This window comes from Musa acuminata, chromosome BXJ2-5 (genome assembly GCF_036884655.1).
Source record: "Musa acuminata AAA Group cultivar baxijiao chromosome BXJ2-5, Cavendish_Baxijiao_AAA, whole genome shotgun sequence".
Classification (NCBI taxonomy): Eukaryota; Viridiplantae; Streptophyta; class Magnoliopsida; order Zingiberales; family Musaceae; genus Musa; species Musa acuminata.
In genome coordinates, this window is record NC_088342.1 from 9728760 (window position 1) to 9744882 (window position 16123).

General features: G+C 41.4%; 3 protein-coding genes and 5 non-coding genes across 9 annotated transcripts; 6 read left to right on the forward strand and 2 right to left on the reverse strand.

Moving 5' to 3' along the window:
* The first annotated feature begins 1820 nt into the window (after positions 1 to 1820).
* LOC103984897 (mitochondrial carnitine/acylcarnitine carrier-like protein) lies at positions 1821 to 5630 on the forward strand. Of its 2 annotated transcripts, none has more exons than XM_009402472.3 (3): positions 1821 to 2007; positions 3404 to 3795; positions 4923 to 5630. In XM_009402472.3, exons 2-3 carry the CDS (start codon positions 3404 to 3406, stop codon positions 5407 to 5409), a joined length of 879 nt encoding a protein of 292 aa, XP_009400747.2. In that variant the 5' UTR covers positions 1821 to 2007; the 3' UTR covers positions 5410 to 5630. The 2 variants fall into 2 exon arrangements, with proteins under 2 accessions (XP_009400747.2, XP_064964781.1); XM_065108709.1 differs by lacking the exon at positions 1821 to 2007 and adding an exon at positions 2024 to 2714.
* A 141-nt stretch (positions 5631 to 5771) lies between these two features.
* TRNAM-CAU (transfer RNA methionine (anticodon CAU)) lies at positions 5772 to 5856 on the forward strand. The gene is given in 2 exon segments: positions 5772 to 5809; positions 5821 to 5856. It is a non-coding gene; the product is annotated as a tRNA-Met (tRNA).
* A 98-nt stretch (positions 5857 to 5954) lies between these two features.
* On the forward strand, positions 5955 to 6039 carry TRNAM-CAU (transfer RNA methionine (anticodon CAU)). Its single transcript is given in 2 exon segments — positions 5955 to 5992; positions 6004 to 6039. It is a non-coding gene; the product is annotated as a tRNA-Met (tRNA).
* Positions 6040 to 6115: 76 nt separating this feature from the next.
* On the forward strand, positions 6116 to 6200 carry TRNAM-CAU (transfer RNA methionine (anticodon CAU)). The gene is given in 2 exon segments: positions 6116 to 6153; positions 6165 to 6200. It is a non-coding gene; the product is annotated as a tRNA-Met (tRNA).
* A 104-nt stretch (positions 6201 to 6304) lies between these two features.
* TRNAM-CAU (transfer RNA methionine (anticodon CAU)) lies at positions 6305 to 6389 on the forward strand. Its single transcript is given in 2 exon segments — positions 6305 to 6342; positions 6354 to 6389. It is a non-coding gene; the product is annotated as a tRNA-Met (tRNA).
* A 106-nt stretch (positions 6390 to 6495) lies between these two features.
* TRNAM-CAU (transfer RNA methionine (anticodon CAU)) lies at positions 6496 to 6580 on the forward strand. Its single transcript is given in 2 exon segments — positions 6496 to 6533; positions 6545 to 6580. It is a non-coding gene; the product is annotated as a tRNA-Met (tRNA).
* A 1752-nt stretch (positions 6581 to 8332) lies between these two features.
* LOC135611696 (abscisic acid receptor PYL10-like) lies at positions 8333 to 10058 on the reverse strand. Its single transcript, XM_065107342.1, has one exon. It carries the CDS (start codon positions 10027 to 10029, stop codon positions 9361 to 9363), a length of 669 nt encoding a protein of 222 aa, XP_064963414.1. The 5' UTR covers positions 10030 to 10058; the 3' UTR covers positions 8333 to 9360.
* A 1285-nt stretch (positions 10059 to 11343) lies between these two features.
* Positions 11344 to 15946, reverse strand: LOC103984899 (uncharacterized protein At2g38710). Its single transcript, XM_009402474.3, has 5 exons — positions 15640 to 15946; positions 13160 to 13279; positions 12464 to 12578; positions 12194 to 12287; positions 11344 to 11774 (listed from the first exon to the last, which is right to left on the reverse strand). The coding sequence occupies exons 1-5, from the start codon at positions 15741 to 15743 to the stop codon at positions 11572 to 11574; spliced, it is 636 nt and encodes a 211-aa protein (XP_009400749.2). The 5' UTR covers positions 15744 to 15946; the 3' UTR covers positions 11344 to 11571.
* Between the last annotated feature and the right edge of the window lie 177 nt (positions 15947 to 16123).

The following is a 16123-nucleotide window of genomic DNA, read 5'->3' on the forward strand; positions in this document are numbered from 1 at the left end:
ACTTTATTATACTCCTACGCTGTATTATTCTACTAAACATCAATGCTAAAGGCAAGTAATGGCTTCCATCTTCCTCGATCATTTCATCAAATGGCATTGACCTTGCGTCGACTCAGTTCTCATGGCCTCATTCTAGTGCAGTTAATACACTATTAAGAGCTTGGAAATTCCAGAGATTAAACATGTTTTCGTCCAAAAACTTGAATGATTGTAATAGTCACTGAAATCCTGATGAAGCATTGAAATCGAAGCTGAGAATATATATGTGTGTGTGTGTGTTCTCGAGTGGCTACAGATATGTTCTTCCCACTGCTGTCCATTAAAAGCAACCTTTCACTCTATCATGGGGCAACTTCACCTAATCATCCTGCCACTTCCGACAATATCATATTATGTTAATCGACAAAGATAAAGTTAATCATGTGTTATCGATCCAGTTTGTGTCAGCCAGCACGGATTCTACATTAAATATTTGTGCTGAAAGATAAGCCTGGAATTTGTCATTCGCTGATTGCTAATGACTAGCATGAATTCCTCACAAATAAAGGCGTGAGAGAGAGAGAGGGACAGAGAGGAATAATCTTTTCATGGCGCTGACGTTCGCTCTCTATACCACGTGAAGGATAGATAGCTGGACAAGGTGAATGTCGTCACTCGGTAAGCTCAAAGCGAGTGAGGCTGATGGACGGCTGTGACGGAAGGAAGATCCCGGATCGGAAGTCCACGTGATGATGATGTTTGCGTGCCGCCCGGCAATCGAGATATTCCCGCTGCCGGCGCACGTGCAGCACGCATCAAGAAGCGCACGAACTTCCACGCGGGAAGGCGGTATGTGCGCTTTCCGGGCTCCATCAATTTCACCCATGCTCCCCACGTGGCCGGGTAATATATGGAGCCCACTTGGTACGGGAATTGTGCGATTGGGCCGACACAACGGGTTGGATTATGTCGGTGAGCTTCCTGCCACGGTAACGGAACAAAATCGAAAACGGGCCTAATTGGTTTCAGAAGCTCAATGGGCCTTCTCAACCATATATGAGTTCAACATGAAGCCCTTAATCTCCATCAAGATATATATATAGGTAACATAAAATTTGCAATCGAGTATGAGTCAAATTAGATTAAAGCGTAGTTCGAAATAGTATTAATACTAATTTATTTTATACCCTGCAGCAGTACGCATATTTTGATTGGGAAGCCCGATCATGCCAGAAAAGAAAAACGCTCCACCACGAGTGTACGGCCAGGATCTGCCGACAGCACGGATCTCGGAGCCGTGGCATGACTTTGGGTCAAAATTCAAATAATGGGAAATAATTTGGTAAAATTTTGGTGAAAAGAGCATCGAATATTAAGTTCCTTGAAGAAAGATTTACTGAATTTCTATAAAATTAATATCCGGTGCATATCTACCTGAAGAGATTTGCTGTTATACTATTGCGGTTCTAATGCTTAGGAAAGATGTATCGATTTTAGATAGACATTATAAATTATATTAATATATATAATATATTATTTTTTTGAAAAAAACCTTAAATTTGAAAATTTTTCAATAATATCTATTTTCTTTTTTAAATGATCATTCTATCATCATCATCGATCATCACCTTTTATCGTTTGTTTAGTTTTTAATCATGCCTTCGTCTTATTGGACTCACTCAACAAAAAAAATATTAATTATTTTTTATATTTAGTGACAAAAATTATTTTTTATATTTAGCGACGTTTTGTGAAAATTCATCCAAATAAGATTATATAATTAAACTCGATAGTTGGAGTAAAATGTTCAACGTATATATTCCGACTCGGCGGGCGTTCCCAGTCATCCGCCGCCAGCTTTTGTCTGCTTTCTCGCCTTCGGTCAAAGGCAGTCCCGCCTCTCTCTCTCTCTCTCTCTCTCGTTCGTTCTTCTTCGGTGAGTGGCGAGCGTGCCAGGCGGCCGCCTCGCTTCCTCCTCTGGTCCCGCTTGGGAGGAGGAGAAGCCGGTTGAACGGGCGTTCTTTCGAGGTAAATATCTCTCCTTTCGCCCTCCATTCCGTGGAGACTATCAGCGGGTGCTTATCGGCCGTGTTTGTTTGATTGATTCCTGGATTCGGGACCGCTTTTTGTTCGATCGTCGAACAAGCTGCCCCTTTGTTCCTGCCGGCTCGGGATCTGTGGACCTTTCAATCTGGAAGAATATATCGGTGTTGGGGCGTCGTGTAAGATTGTTCAGTAGATCGATCGAGTAAAGGGTTTCTTTTGCTTGCCTATATATTTTCTAGTTGGGGCAGTATTCGAGAACGCTTCTCCTGTTCTACTGGGATAATGACCTGTCGATGATTTCAATTAGAAGCTTTTTGCGCTTGAGGCGGGATGACACAAGAATGGGGATCTAAGATCTTGGAATTGACTAACAACTAGATATTTGTTGTATGGCCACCAAGACACATTTCGAGATTGTGGCTGTCTTTTAACTTCTGGGTCCATTTCCTTGTGTGGGTCGATGAGTATCGAGTGCGATGTAAGGGAATGCGTGTATCTCTGAGAACAAGATTCTGAGAGTAAGACCAAGAACTTTAGGGAAAAGCAGAAGAGGATAGGATTCAGTGTCAACGTCAAGAAATTGTCCATCTAAGGTGTTTGTTGTATTGCTTCAATCTGGTCTGGATTGGAAAATTTTGTTGCAATGAGTTTGGTTCTGACTTCAGTGCTTCATTGCCTATTTGAACAAGGTAATGGGACTTTTTGGTTTTCTAGATCTTAGCAACTTTTCAGAAATTTAATCCATCTTTGATGTGGCCATTTATATTCAAGTGTCCTTTTTCTCTTTCTTATTATTCTATTAATTGATTGGTTGTTTCTCAATTGCATGAATTTGTATCTTGAAGATACATCATTGGACAGCAAGGTGGAGCTACATAAATTTTCATGTTTTCATTATATTTTGCAGCGTCATCTTATTTTATATTGATGCATGATTTTTGGTTGATACAGCATCATTGTCATGATCCGCTGTTGTTAATATAGAAAATTTCCTGATGTCAATGATATTGAAAAAGGGGTGGTTGTTGATTCTTTTAGTGTCTTTATCCTGCACAATGCAATCGCTCATTGATAATAAATGAGAACAGAAGTTGTTCTCCTTTTCAATTGCTATAATATTTACACATAGGCCAGTCTGTCAAAATAAATTTCAATAGCATCTAATGGCTTCGGGCAACTGAAAGTCCATTGAAAGTTCAATTTTTTGGTCTTAGTCGGTGATGCTAATCATGTGTTTGATAGGTGTTGTTTTCTTAACCTGAGTAGCATATGTTGTGATCGGAATTTGACAGTTAATTAGAAAGAGCTGGGCCAGAAGAAGAACCCAAACCAACCAATACGGTTGCTAAGCCTTGTTCTGTTTTTCTGTATCTAACAGATGGCAGATGTCGCCAAGGACCTGGCGGCCGGAACTGTTGGTGGAGCTGCGCAGCTGATCGTGGGCCATCCATTTGACACCATTAAGGTCAAGCTTCAAAGCCAACCAGCACCACTACCTGGCCAACCCCCCAAATATTCTGGCGCTATGGATGCAGTGAGGCAAACAATGGCCGCTGAAGGCCCAAGGGGCTTGTATAAAGGGATGGGTGCTCCACTGGCAACTGTTGCAGCATTGAATGCTGTTCTGTTTACTGTGAGGGGACAAATGGAGGCATTATTGAGGTCAGAACCTGGCACTCCACTTACGGTGAATCAGCAAGTTGTATGTGGTGCTGGTGCTGGAGTTGCAGTTTCCTTCCTAGCATCTCCAACAGAATTGATCAAGTGCAGGTCAGTCGTCATTGCTCTTTTATCTTCTGCAAGAAGTCATTTTTCGCTGGAAGGACTATACCGTAGGATGAGTTCACATTAAAACACAATTTGTCGGGGAAGTCCAGTTGTTGTGATTTAGTTCAGCAATGGATCAATAATGTTGTGAACAACTGGAGTATACAGTCTCAGCATGCTGATGACTCGATGGTGCCTTCTGGTGCCTACATGGTTATACTCACCCTGTGACTTCTGCGTTTTAGCCAGTTAGAGGCTTTTTCTGCTATGTAATCCAGTGAATCATCAGAAATTGTTTGTTCGGCACCATTGTGCTTCTTTGCTTTTCATTTCTTTTCTGCTTTTTGTCATTGGCCACATAAACATGCCAAATTACTTGAATAAGCAAGTCAAACTATTTAAGACAGTTATCCTGATGCGTAAGATACATAACAAATATCAAACTAAAGTGGTCCTAGCATCATCTCCCTTTTAGAAAGATAAGTCTAGAAGAGTAGAACTGATGTGTTTTAATGATCAACCAAGATCCCATTAGCTTTTTCTTATTTATTCGTCTTACAACTTCTATTTCTCTGTGGCTTTAGCATTTTACGGGAATAACCTAACTACTAGACTCATTTATATGGTCGCTGGCAAGAAATTTGAGCTGTTTCTACTATTCACCCGGCGCATGTGCCATGCACATTCATACCCATCTTGTGTTGAGTTCCACATGTGCTTTATTTCTATTTTTGTATGCCATATTGATTGGACATAAATACCACATCAGTACCATGAAGGTGTTTCTCTACAGAAGTTTTACATAAATCAAGTCTTACAAAGTGAACCATGAGTAAATAAGTGAGGCTTTAACATTTATAACATTCTCTTAATTTTTTGTTTTCTCTATGAACCTTGCAAAATAACATTTATCATGTATAACATTTCCCATAATCTCTCAAGGCATCTGTAATAGAAGGAAGATTGATTGATTCACAAAATTCTTTGATCTAAATGACTCAATTGTTGGGGAGATGTACATGGTATCAGTAAAACCCATAAAAGGATATTCAAGTTTCTAGCAGAGTTAGGTTTGGTATATGTTGATTTAAAACATTGTCGTTTTTGCTTTTGATGACACTGCAAATCAGGCTGCAAGCTCAGAGCGCCCTAGCAGACTCAGCTGCAGCGAAGTATGGAGGACCTATCGATGTGGCAAAGCATGTTGTTCGAGAAGCTGGTTTTAGAGGCCTATACAAAGGCTTGGTTCCAACCCTGGCACGTGAAGCTCCTGGTAATGCTGCCATGTTTGGTGTATATGAAGCCCTCAAGCAGTATTTTGCCGGTGGTCAAGACACTTCAGGGCTGGGACGGGGGCCATTGATCGTAGCTGGAGGCCTGGCCGGAGCATCTTTCTGGCTATTTGTCTACCCAACGGACGTCGTGAAGAGCGTGATTCAGGTTGATGGCTTCAAGAACCCAAAGTACTCGGGTTCCCTTGATGCCTTCAGGAGAATACTGGCTGCAGAGGGAATGAAGGGCCTGTACAGAGGTTTCGGACCAGCCATGGCACGCAGCGTCCCAGCTAATGCAGCTTGTTTCTTGGCATATGAAGTGACCAGATCAAGACTTAGGTGACCTTGTCGAGTGCCTCCCCGGATTCTTCACCTGATACTCTTGATTAAAGGATAGATTCGATCAAATAAATCAGTTCTCTCGCCATTGAGTAGAACCCCTGTCCATGCTCTGAAACATTGCTTGGTTTTTGACAATTCTTTTATCAATTCTCTTCTTGTACTCTCTGTGACAGCAGAATTCTTTTCAGAAATTTAATACTTGTCAGCTATATCTTCAAATCATCTATACTTCAAATGGTGTTGTGCCTGAATTTTGATGTAGAACTTTCGATTGTTGCACTTTCAGGACGTGCAAGTGCATTCAAACTGTATGCCTATGGAACCCAGGGATATTAATTAATCAAGTGATAAAAATACCAACAAGGGGTGGTGGCGCAGTTGGTTAGCGCGTAGGTCTCATAGCTGCTGAGTTATCCTGAGGTCGAGAGTTCGAGCCTCTCTCACCCCATATTAACTTTTAATTTAGCTTTCAAGAAGTTGGGGAAAACGTTTCTTCTTCCTTCGACGTATTAACTCATTAATAAAATATATCAACGATTTGACATTGGGGTGGTGGCGCAGTTGGCTAGCGCGTAGGTCTCATAGCTGCTGGGTTATCCTGAGGTCGAGAGTTCGAGCCTCTCTCACCCCATATTAACTTTTAATTTAGCTTTCTTCTTCCTTCGATATATTAACTCATTAATGAAATATATCAACGATTGGATATTGGGGTGGTGGCGCAGTTGGCTAGCGCGTAGGTCTCATAGCTTCCGAGTTATCCTGAGGTCGAGAGTTCGAGCCTCTCTCACCCCATGCTTCATTTTTTATCTAGCTTTTATGAAGCTAAGAAAATTGTTTCTTCTCCGTCTGAAGTCGCTGACTCATTAACAAAATCTAGCAACCATCCAAAGCAAAATAGGGTGGTGGCGCAGTTGGTTAACGCGTAGGTCTCATAGCTTCCGAGTCATCCTGAGGTCGAGAGTTCGAGCCTCTCTCACCCCATGCATTAATCTTTGTTTAGCTTTTATGATGCTAAGAATATTGTTTGTTCTTCTTCGTCGAAGTCTCTAAATCATTAATAATCTATAACGACGAACCAAAACAATACGGGGTGGTGGCGCAGTTGGCTAGCGCGTAGGTCTCATAGCTTCCGAGTCATCCTGAGGTCGAGAGTTCGAGCCTCTCTCACCCCATTCTTGATTTTTATTTAGCTTTTATGAAGCTAAGAGAAATGTTTCTTCTTCTTCTTCAACCATTCCTCTGAAGCTACTGAGTCATCAAACCTAATTCAGCAACTATCCAAGTGCAAATAGCAGATGTCGACAACAATGGAAGTTGCAGTGCCAACCCAAACCCCTCATCTCATTCCAAGCGTGCAATAATTCTACTCCAATAATGAATCGTTCGAGCATCACTCTCTTTTGGGTTTTAGGCTATTATTGCAGTAGTAGAAAGAAGTCTTCCACTTGGATAATCACTTATATATGAAGCACTTAAGGTGAGTGCTACTGTTCTATACATGGAATTCCTTCTGTTCTCACCATTGTCTTTTGCCCAAGTTGCCAACTTGATGCAGGTCCTTCTCACATCACAATGACATCTATGAACGCAGCTCGTTCAGTTCCTCAAGATTTAAAAATTTTAAATTAAAATTTTTACGATTGTGAAAGTGAAACATCTAGCTTTATTTACTTGAGCATCGTTGGTTTTACCAATAAAAGCATAAAAATGATGGACAAAAAAATAATTTTAACGCTCTAGTTACGTTTTTTGTAATGACGACCAACGACATCGTTGAGGGTCATGGGTAGTTATTATGGATAAGAAGGAAAAGCAACGATGAAAGGTGAGATGATGATATAGATGTCGACGCTCTGCATCTGCATCGGCACTGACACAGCTGTCGAGCGGTGAAGGGCCTCTTGATATCTGCATCGACGTTAATGTAAATGTATATGTAGAGCGATAATGTTTTGCATATGTATCGGCGCCGATGTAGATGTCGAGCGATCCTTTCGTGCACTCAATAATTGCGTCAGCGTTGACGCAAATGCATATGCAAATACTACAAGACCCTTTCGTCGATCTATATTTATGTCGGTGTCGATGTAGTTATCGAGCGACGCCAACTCAAATGCAAAGCATCGACATCTGTATTGTCATCTTACCTCTCGTTATCATTCTCCTTCCTCATCCATAACAATGACTAACTATTCCCAGTGACGTCATCGTTTGTCACCATCGAAAACATAACTTATCATTGAAATTATCTTTTTGCCAATTATTTTCGTGCTTCCGTTAATAAAACCGACAACGTTAGAATAAATGAAGATAAATATTTCATTTTCATAACTATAAAGATTTAAATATAAAATTTTTAAGTCTAAAGATCGAAATATTAAAAATATTTAACTAATATATCCACCTTGAAGGGATAACACGTTCAATTGGGAATAATTCCGTCTCTGAAAGCTTCAGTCAGATGCTTATTATTCTATCTAATCATTTCCTTCTGCTGAAACATTCTCCTGCTGCTGTTTTTGCTCCAGAGATGGTCTTCATTAGTCTGCTGCAAGCCAGTCACCTTAAAGTTAAGGTAACACTCATATGAATCATTATAGAATGGAGGATTACATTAGTCTGGTGCAAGCCACTCACCTTAAAGTTAAGGCAACAGTCATATGGATCATTATAGAATGGAAGATATGCATGTCTAATGATTGCCACCAGCTCCACACTTGCTGCACTTTAATTCATGCCATCCGATAGGCTCTCTGGTGGTCTTGGTTGAGATAAGAGCCGTACATGATTGGTTGGAGCATCTCTTCTTTTTCTTTCTGATTGGATTGTTGTTTCTTAGCCTTCAGAATCCTTTTCATGACACTGCAATGTGGCGTAGAAAGTCTTCTTACTTACTGTATATATCTTATTTATTGCATGTCTCAGTCCTTTTCTTTCTCTTTCTCTTTCTTTTCTTTCAGGGCTGCCTCCTCTTACTTTTTTCTATTCGAAGATGAAGAAGAATGACAGCAACGTTGACATTAAATAAAAGCACACTTCAATATATATATATATATATATATATATATATATAGAGAGAGAGAGAGAGAGAGAGAGAGAGAGAGAGAGAGAGAGAGGGAAATAAAGAAAAGGATATGAGGCAATGGAGATTTAGCATCAGCATGGAACCGACTGAAGAGGCAGTGAGATCCTTAGAAGCATCACAGCCACAATACAGAAAAGACTTGCATGATTTCCATGTATCAAACAGCAATGAGATCTTATGGTTTTTAGTGTGGCTTTGCAAGAAACCATTGAGGACTTTTCATCTTTCAAATGTTCTTTCCTTCTTCCAAAGAAAAACCATGTTGTTTCTCGGAGGAACAACTACTGCCGCACTGTTTTCTCTTTCCGCTGACAGTGGTACAAGACATGTTGAGACACCGCCACCGCCACAGCTTCGCGGGGCTACAAATCTTTAGCAGCCAATCTTGGGTGTGCAAGATCGAACTTGGTCAGCAGCCACTAGCAAAGCAATGCACCACCTTCAACAGCCCCAAAAAGATGCCCTAATATAATAATAACAATAATAATATGATGATGACGACGGTAGAGAAATGGGATGGTGCATCTGCATGTCTGCTTGCGTACCACATAGTTTCTCTGACGCACGCATCTTTAGTTGTTTATTTTGGAGCATTAAATGCCTTTTTCCCACAGACCCGATTCCACCACAAAACGAGTCAAAGGGGGAGAAGGAGAAGAAGAAGAAGAAGTTGTTGTTGAAATTACCGTGACACCCCTGCTTCGGCAAGAGATTGGCAACCGAGACACACCGCCCGGGGCTCCTGTGATATTACTGAAGTAGAAGGACTTTTATGTAAATTTACACGGTTAAGACTACCTCGTTATTGCGTCATGTCGCCGACATCTCTCGTCGAGTCGTCGGCCGTGAGTGCGGGGGTTGGTCCTCTTAGTTCCCCTTCTCCGCGGGCGGCTGCGACGGCGACGGCGACGGCGACGGCGACGGCGACGGCTCGGCCGCTGCCATTGCCTCCGCCACGGTCGCGAGCTTCTGGAGGTTGAGGCGGACGACGGTGTCGGCGAAGAACCTGGTGTCATCCTCCGTGTTGCCATCCGGCACGTCCACCGCGTACGACTCCAGCACCACCGCCCAGATCTCTTCGCCGCAACCTCGGAGATCGTCGACGGTCGTGACGGAACGGTAGTTACGGAGCCGGTGCTCGCCGCCGACGATGGAGAACCCGGTCACCCGCAGGTCCTCGTCGAGGAGGTCCAGCCGCTCGGTGCTGGTGCTCGCCGGGAGGCCGGAGACGACGCACAAGTCGCGGAGACACCCAGGCCGGATCTCGCCACCGCCCTTGACGACGCAGCTCCGGATGAAGTGCTTGTACGCCTGCGGCTGGTCGAACCGCCGGATCACCGACCACACGGTGGCGGCGGGTGCCCGGACCCGCTGGGCGAGTAGGGAGGAGCACTGCCCCTGCCCGACGCGGTACCTGTGGTGGGACTCGATCCTTGGCCGGATTTCCGCGTACTCCTCCGCCGTAAGACCCGCCGGAACCTCCTCCTCCATCGCTGCGGCAGGAGATCGGACTGGCTTGTCTTCGCCTCCCTCCATGGGTTTCTCGAGCCTGGCTTCTCAGTTAAGTGGATATATATATATATATATATATATATATATATATATATATATATATATATATAATATACTGTATTCCACTTAATCTTCATCAATAAAGTGATAATTTTATGTTTATTCCTTTAAGAAGTGAAATTATTGTATAGGAGAGGTCATGGAGTGGGCATGGACAATGTGTCAAACCCGAACCCGATTTCCAGTACGGGATTAACCGCATACCAAACACGATAACTTAATGGACTCGATATCATTCCTGATCTCTACAAGAATTGTTTTCATCCCTTTTTAGTTTTTGTTTCTCCTTCTATCGTTCTCTTTCTTTCTTTTCTTCTTTTTTTCCTTTTTTTTTTCCCTCATTGTTTGACTTGAAACATTGATTGCAATAAAATTACTGAATGTCCTTTTTGTGTGTTGAGACCCATCCATACTCTTTTATTGTTGAAAAGATATTATTTACTTCATATTAAGTCGAACTTTACGTGTAAATATTTAGATCAAAAATTGCTGTAGAGTGGTGGAGGATCCAAAATATGAGGATTTAACCCCACTAAATCATGTGACATGGTTTGCCATGATTTGGTCGAACACGACGACGGCATTCCACAATGTCCTTTTGAATCGGTGCCCTACCAACCTGCGCACTAAAGCAGGATCCCACGGGGATTGACTCTATAAATTAGGATGATGGAAGAAGACGACGTTGATATTGGTACGAGCATTCGCTGGAAAGACTATTTGGACCAATGGACTGCGCTGTGCCATCAGCTTGCCATGTGACAAGGGGCTTCTCAAACAGTGTGTGACAAAGGGGGTTTGAGGTTACCTATCACTGGAGCCAATGAGATCACGAGGTGGATGACGGTGATTTGATGGGATGGGGAAGAGAAAGAAAGGCAATGGTTGTCCCTTCTCCCGGAACAGTTCAAGCATTCAACTCCTAAAGTTGCCCGTCTTTCACGATGCTTTCACAAGGTCAACTCTTGTACAGTCCTTCTATCTCATTACGAGTGATCATCTGGAAACCAAATAGGATGGAGTAAAGCAGGTCAGTTACATGCAACTCAAGCTAACAACTAGATCAACATGCTTATCGAGTAAATTACATGTCATGTTGTTCACCTTCTGTATTTAGAAAAAGGGGTGCAGCTCCTCCAGAGATGATCAATATATTATCTGCTCAGATAAAACGATACCCCCATTAGCAATGGAGTTGGAAGAACCTTGTACCTGCAATGCATAGCAACATCCAGCTCCAGTTCACAACCACAAAAGCAACAAACACATCCTGGGGGCTGGAAGCAAATGAGGCATTAATCCAATACATTGTACTGTTTGCAGCTTGCATCAAAAGTCATGTTTAAAGTTTTTAACATGCAGCGATTAGGGTCACTTACAGATTTATCTTTCCCTTGAATCTCGGAATGCATCATAAATAAGCAGGAGGGTAATTCAACCCAGCTGCCACTAAATCAAGTTTTAACTGTACCTTCACAGATCCAGCAATGAATTTTTGCTGGCGAATCAATGGATGGGTTTGGCCCCATTAACTAAAGGGCCAATACCCCTGGTCATCTTGACATAAGAGGCATAGTCTCTGTAGTGCATGGTGTAAAGGGTGGACTGGTAGCGGGTAGCGCGAAGTCGGTTGCGAAGTGACTCACTTATAACACCGTTGAAACCTGCTTTCCTCATGAGTGAATCGATGGCTTCCGTCTTAGTCCAACCTATCCCATTAAAAAATATGAGGGAGAAATGGCATCAGTGACATGGTCATAGAACAAGGATTGTAGAAACATATTATACTGTGGTGGTTCTCTATGTCCAGAGTTAGCCCTCCACATCAATTGCAGAAACAGATCGGAAGCAATTTTTTACTTTCTGGAATCCTACATGCCAACACGGGATCATGGTCATTTATCACAATTTCTAGGTTACAAGTTCACTTAGGATAAAACTCCAATAACGCTGGGCCAAAAAACCATGAGAAATAAACCCTCAAATAATAAAACTGGAACCTTAATGGCTTGGATATTATTCAGAAGTTTTCACCATTTATATCGACATGCTCTTTAGCACTTCTTTTCAAAAACAGTACAAAGGACTGAATACAAGGGAAACCGGGAGTAGCTGATAAGGTACAAACCTTCATGGGCAGCAACCTCAGGCAAGTATGTCGCACTACGCCTCGTGTTGTAATCAGGGTCAGTAAATTCGATGATCAAGCCATGCTTTCCAATCTGCAAGAATAACCACTCATTTCAACAATAGAAAGCTCTAGAACTAGAATCAACTACTTAAAATGAGCATTGACATGAAGATGGGATCATTAGCTGGAAAGACGATTAACACATATAAATTAACAAATAATGCCAAAATGCTTTTAAAAAAATTGAAAGAATGTGAATTAACGAACCTCCCAATCAAGGTAATTAAGAGCAGGTTCATAGTCAGTTAGAATAGATACTGTACATTCCAAATAAGGCAATTCTTTAGCCTGTATTGGAGGAAATCGGCGGTCCCTCAGAGCGCTGCGAAAAGATGAAGAATCATTAGCCACTAGATCTAACAATGTCATGGCCAATCGCTGAAGATGGATGCAATAATATAAGTTTCATACCAACACTACTCTTCTACGACAGTGCAAAATTGTTATTTTGTCAGAGACCACAAAGCACATGCATCGTTTCTTTGACAGATTGAATGAAAGATAAAAAAACAATGTATGACAATGTGTCACGGATGAAGTATGTTAAAAGTAATGCATATCAGAAGTATCATCTAAGCCACTGTTGATGCATATGAGAAGCATCAACCAAGCCACTGTTAAGCATCAACCAATCTACTTTTCATCAAATCATGAACTTACAGATGAAGTATGTTAAAAGTAATGCATAACAGAATACAAAAGACAGACAGTGGCCTAGATGATGTGATCAAGATATTCATCCATATCTACATTCTAAAAACCACCTGTTCAATGTGATCATTTCTTAACTAGTTTCATCATATATCCTAGTCAGATTCTAATTTTCATCAGAATCATAAAGGTTCTAGTCCTTCCAATGGAGCTGATACATTAACTTAACATAGAACGTGCAGCAGAAAATACCTTGTTAATGCATAATCTCTAAAGCCGTTGACTATGCAACGGGCTTCCAAAGTTCCAATACACCCACGCAGACGAGGTTCTGCTCCGTTGACTGCTTTCTTCCATGTAACAAACAGTGGGCTGAAATGAAAGTTTTTCGATAAGATAATAGATTTATGCCTAGCATCCACTAGCAGGTGTATATACAAGCATACAAACAATACTTTAAATATAGTCAAAGCAAGCACAGTTTTGCATCAGTATTCACCTAGTACATAGAATACCTTAGATTGCTGCTTGAGATCAGGAATTTTATTGCATGAACTTTAGGTCTACGATGAAGATGAGAAAGCAAGAAATACATATTGCAACAACTAAATAATGAGGAAAAAGCTTATTACGAAAAGGATGTTATAGTGTGAGCTTAGAAACATCCAGATAGCATTAGAAAAACAAAAGGAAACAAATTCCAGCCAGAAAATACTATCAGACATTTCACAAAAATATTTAACACTGTCAATAATTTATGATTCTTAGTTTGCTTTTTGAGATCATAACCAAATACCAACAACAAAGAGCGACAACAAATTTGCTCAGCCCCCACCATGAGGGTTGTCCAAAAAAGAAAACAACTAGAAAGAAATCCTCAGAGTACTGTCCCTGATCAAATTCTTGCAAAAGTAAAGATCCTCTTTAGTTCAAATTTTTGACAGAATCTAGAATAGTGATCATAGAAAAAAAAAATCAAAGGTGGTTTCGGAAGAACAATTGTAATACAAATCTTTCCATGCACCTTGGCTGCATGAGCGTGGACAACGTATATTGGTTTGTGTTTCTATTATAGCGCACAAGGATATGACACAAGGTCGTAAACAACCACCATCATTAGCAGCTAATCAGATAGAGAGAACATATCTTGCATCCCTCAATCAGGTGCACCCTCTTATTGGAATATCTGAGGTGGTCAATCTTTTCTCCTTTTATTTTCTGAGGCAACAGCAACATTCCAATATCTATTTCCAATTCCTTCTCATCAATTGTTGGATATGAAGCTAGCAAACAAGTCCACGTCAAAAGTGGTAGCACTTGACATACTAACAAGCTCCCAAAGGTTTATCATTTTAACCTATTTTTGCAATGGATTGCTACGTTGTAACCCATGGCACTGTGACAACTGTGCAGACACGGATATATAGAAACATTACATTTAACATCTCGTGCACAGACTTGTCAATTGCTAGATTCACCTTGTGTACATTGAACATCTTGTTGTAACCCATGGCACTATGATATTGTTTGGATTCACAAGCTTGCACGTGAAGCCTATGAGAACTGACTTACACGCTCATAACCCGATGAGTGGTCTTTTGTCGATTTGCGATTGTTCTTTTGCCTTTTAAAGTCCTTGTTTTCCCCTTCCTCACTTTTCTCTCATACACACTAAGTGTTTATTGAATTGCTTATAAGCTGCCCTCTTTTCCGAGACGTCGAGACTTGTCTACCTACCATTTTCTTAAACTAATCAACTTTCTTTTGTAAGTCCTTCGAGACTTGTACAAGGTTGTCTCTAGATTGACCCTTGCGGATGGATGACACAACGGTGCCTCATGACTTGAGCAATTCTAACTAAGTCTATGACAATACTCACCAAGTTCTAATATAACACACAGGATTTTCGACCAAATTCCATGTCAGGGTACAAAACCCAGTACATATGTATTCTTATATAGCATGGTACAATTTATTCTGCGAGTATGGGTCCTGCAAAAGTTTAGTCCCCCAATTTGAACGCAACTATTACATAAACCATATAGTCCGGCGATCGTTAGCAATTTGCTAGTCCCCCAGTTTGAACCAACGGATGTAAAAAACCTAAGAATCATTAATTGCATATGAATGCAAATAAGGATTTTTTTCTAGGCACCTACACCGGAAAACCAAAAGTAAGCATGCTTTTCTATTGCAATGCAAAACATAAAAAAAACAGTGAAACATTACAATAAAAGACTTAGCAATTAACAAGGGTGAAAGGGTTATCAACCAGGGATAGTACAAGAAGCAAATTGAATGTATTGAGACAATTCGCAAGATAAGAGATTAGGGGCATGGATCAATGGGTTTTGTCAACCACAGGTAGTACGAGAAGCTAAATGAGTCCATTGATATAATCCAATAGGATTATTCTCCGAAGCAAGGATCACTTGATACAACACAAGAAAGAAGAATTGTAGCCGCAAAATCAATCAATAGAACCCAAATAAACCAACACGATGTAATCAGTAAAAAAGAACTGTAGCGTGACCTGACATCAACAATTCCAAGTATCCAGTAAATAAGTCAGATGCAACCAAATCACCAAAAACGCCAAAAATCGATGAGTCGGCACGCAAAATAACATGAAATCCCTCAATCATCCAACAAAAATCAATCGCAACAACAGGAGCACCGATCGAAATCGGATCGAGAGAATGACAGAGCAAAACGAGGCCCACGCTCCTTACTGCTGGCCTTCCTCGAAACCCGGTGGCGGCGCCTGCTCGCTGTTGTAGTGGGCGATGAGGGTGTCGAAGCAATACACCACCATTTCCTGATTGGCAGACACCATCCTGTAACTCGAATCAAGGGGAATCTGCCGCGACAGGACGATCGGCGCCGGGGACAGGCGATCTAGAAGGGGTCGGACCGATAGAAGAGGAAGGGAAGGGCCCCGTCGTCGTCGACTAATGAGAGGGTTTCTTGGCGAGGAGGGTTAGGTATTAATAGTATCGAACCTAAATATATATAGGAAGATGAGCGATGTAGGCGTCGTCGGAGAAGTGCAGAAGAAGATAAAAGAGAAAGTCGACCATGGTCTCGCGTGGCATGCCTTCGTCTTCCAAACACCTTCCCACGTGCAACCCACGTGAGTCATAGATTCTCATTGTTTCAATGCTCAAATAACAGCTGCTTTTTATTAGATTAAATGATGGATAATACGCTTTTGAT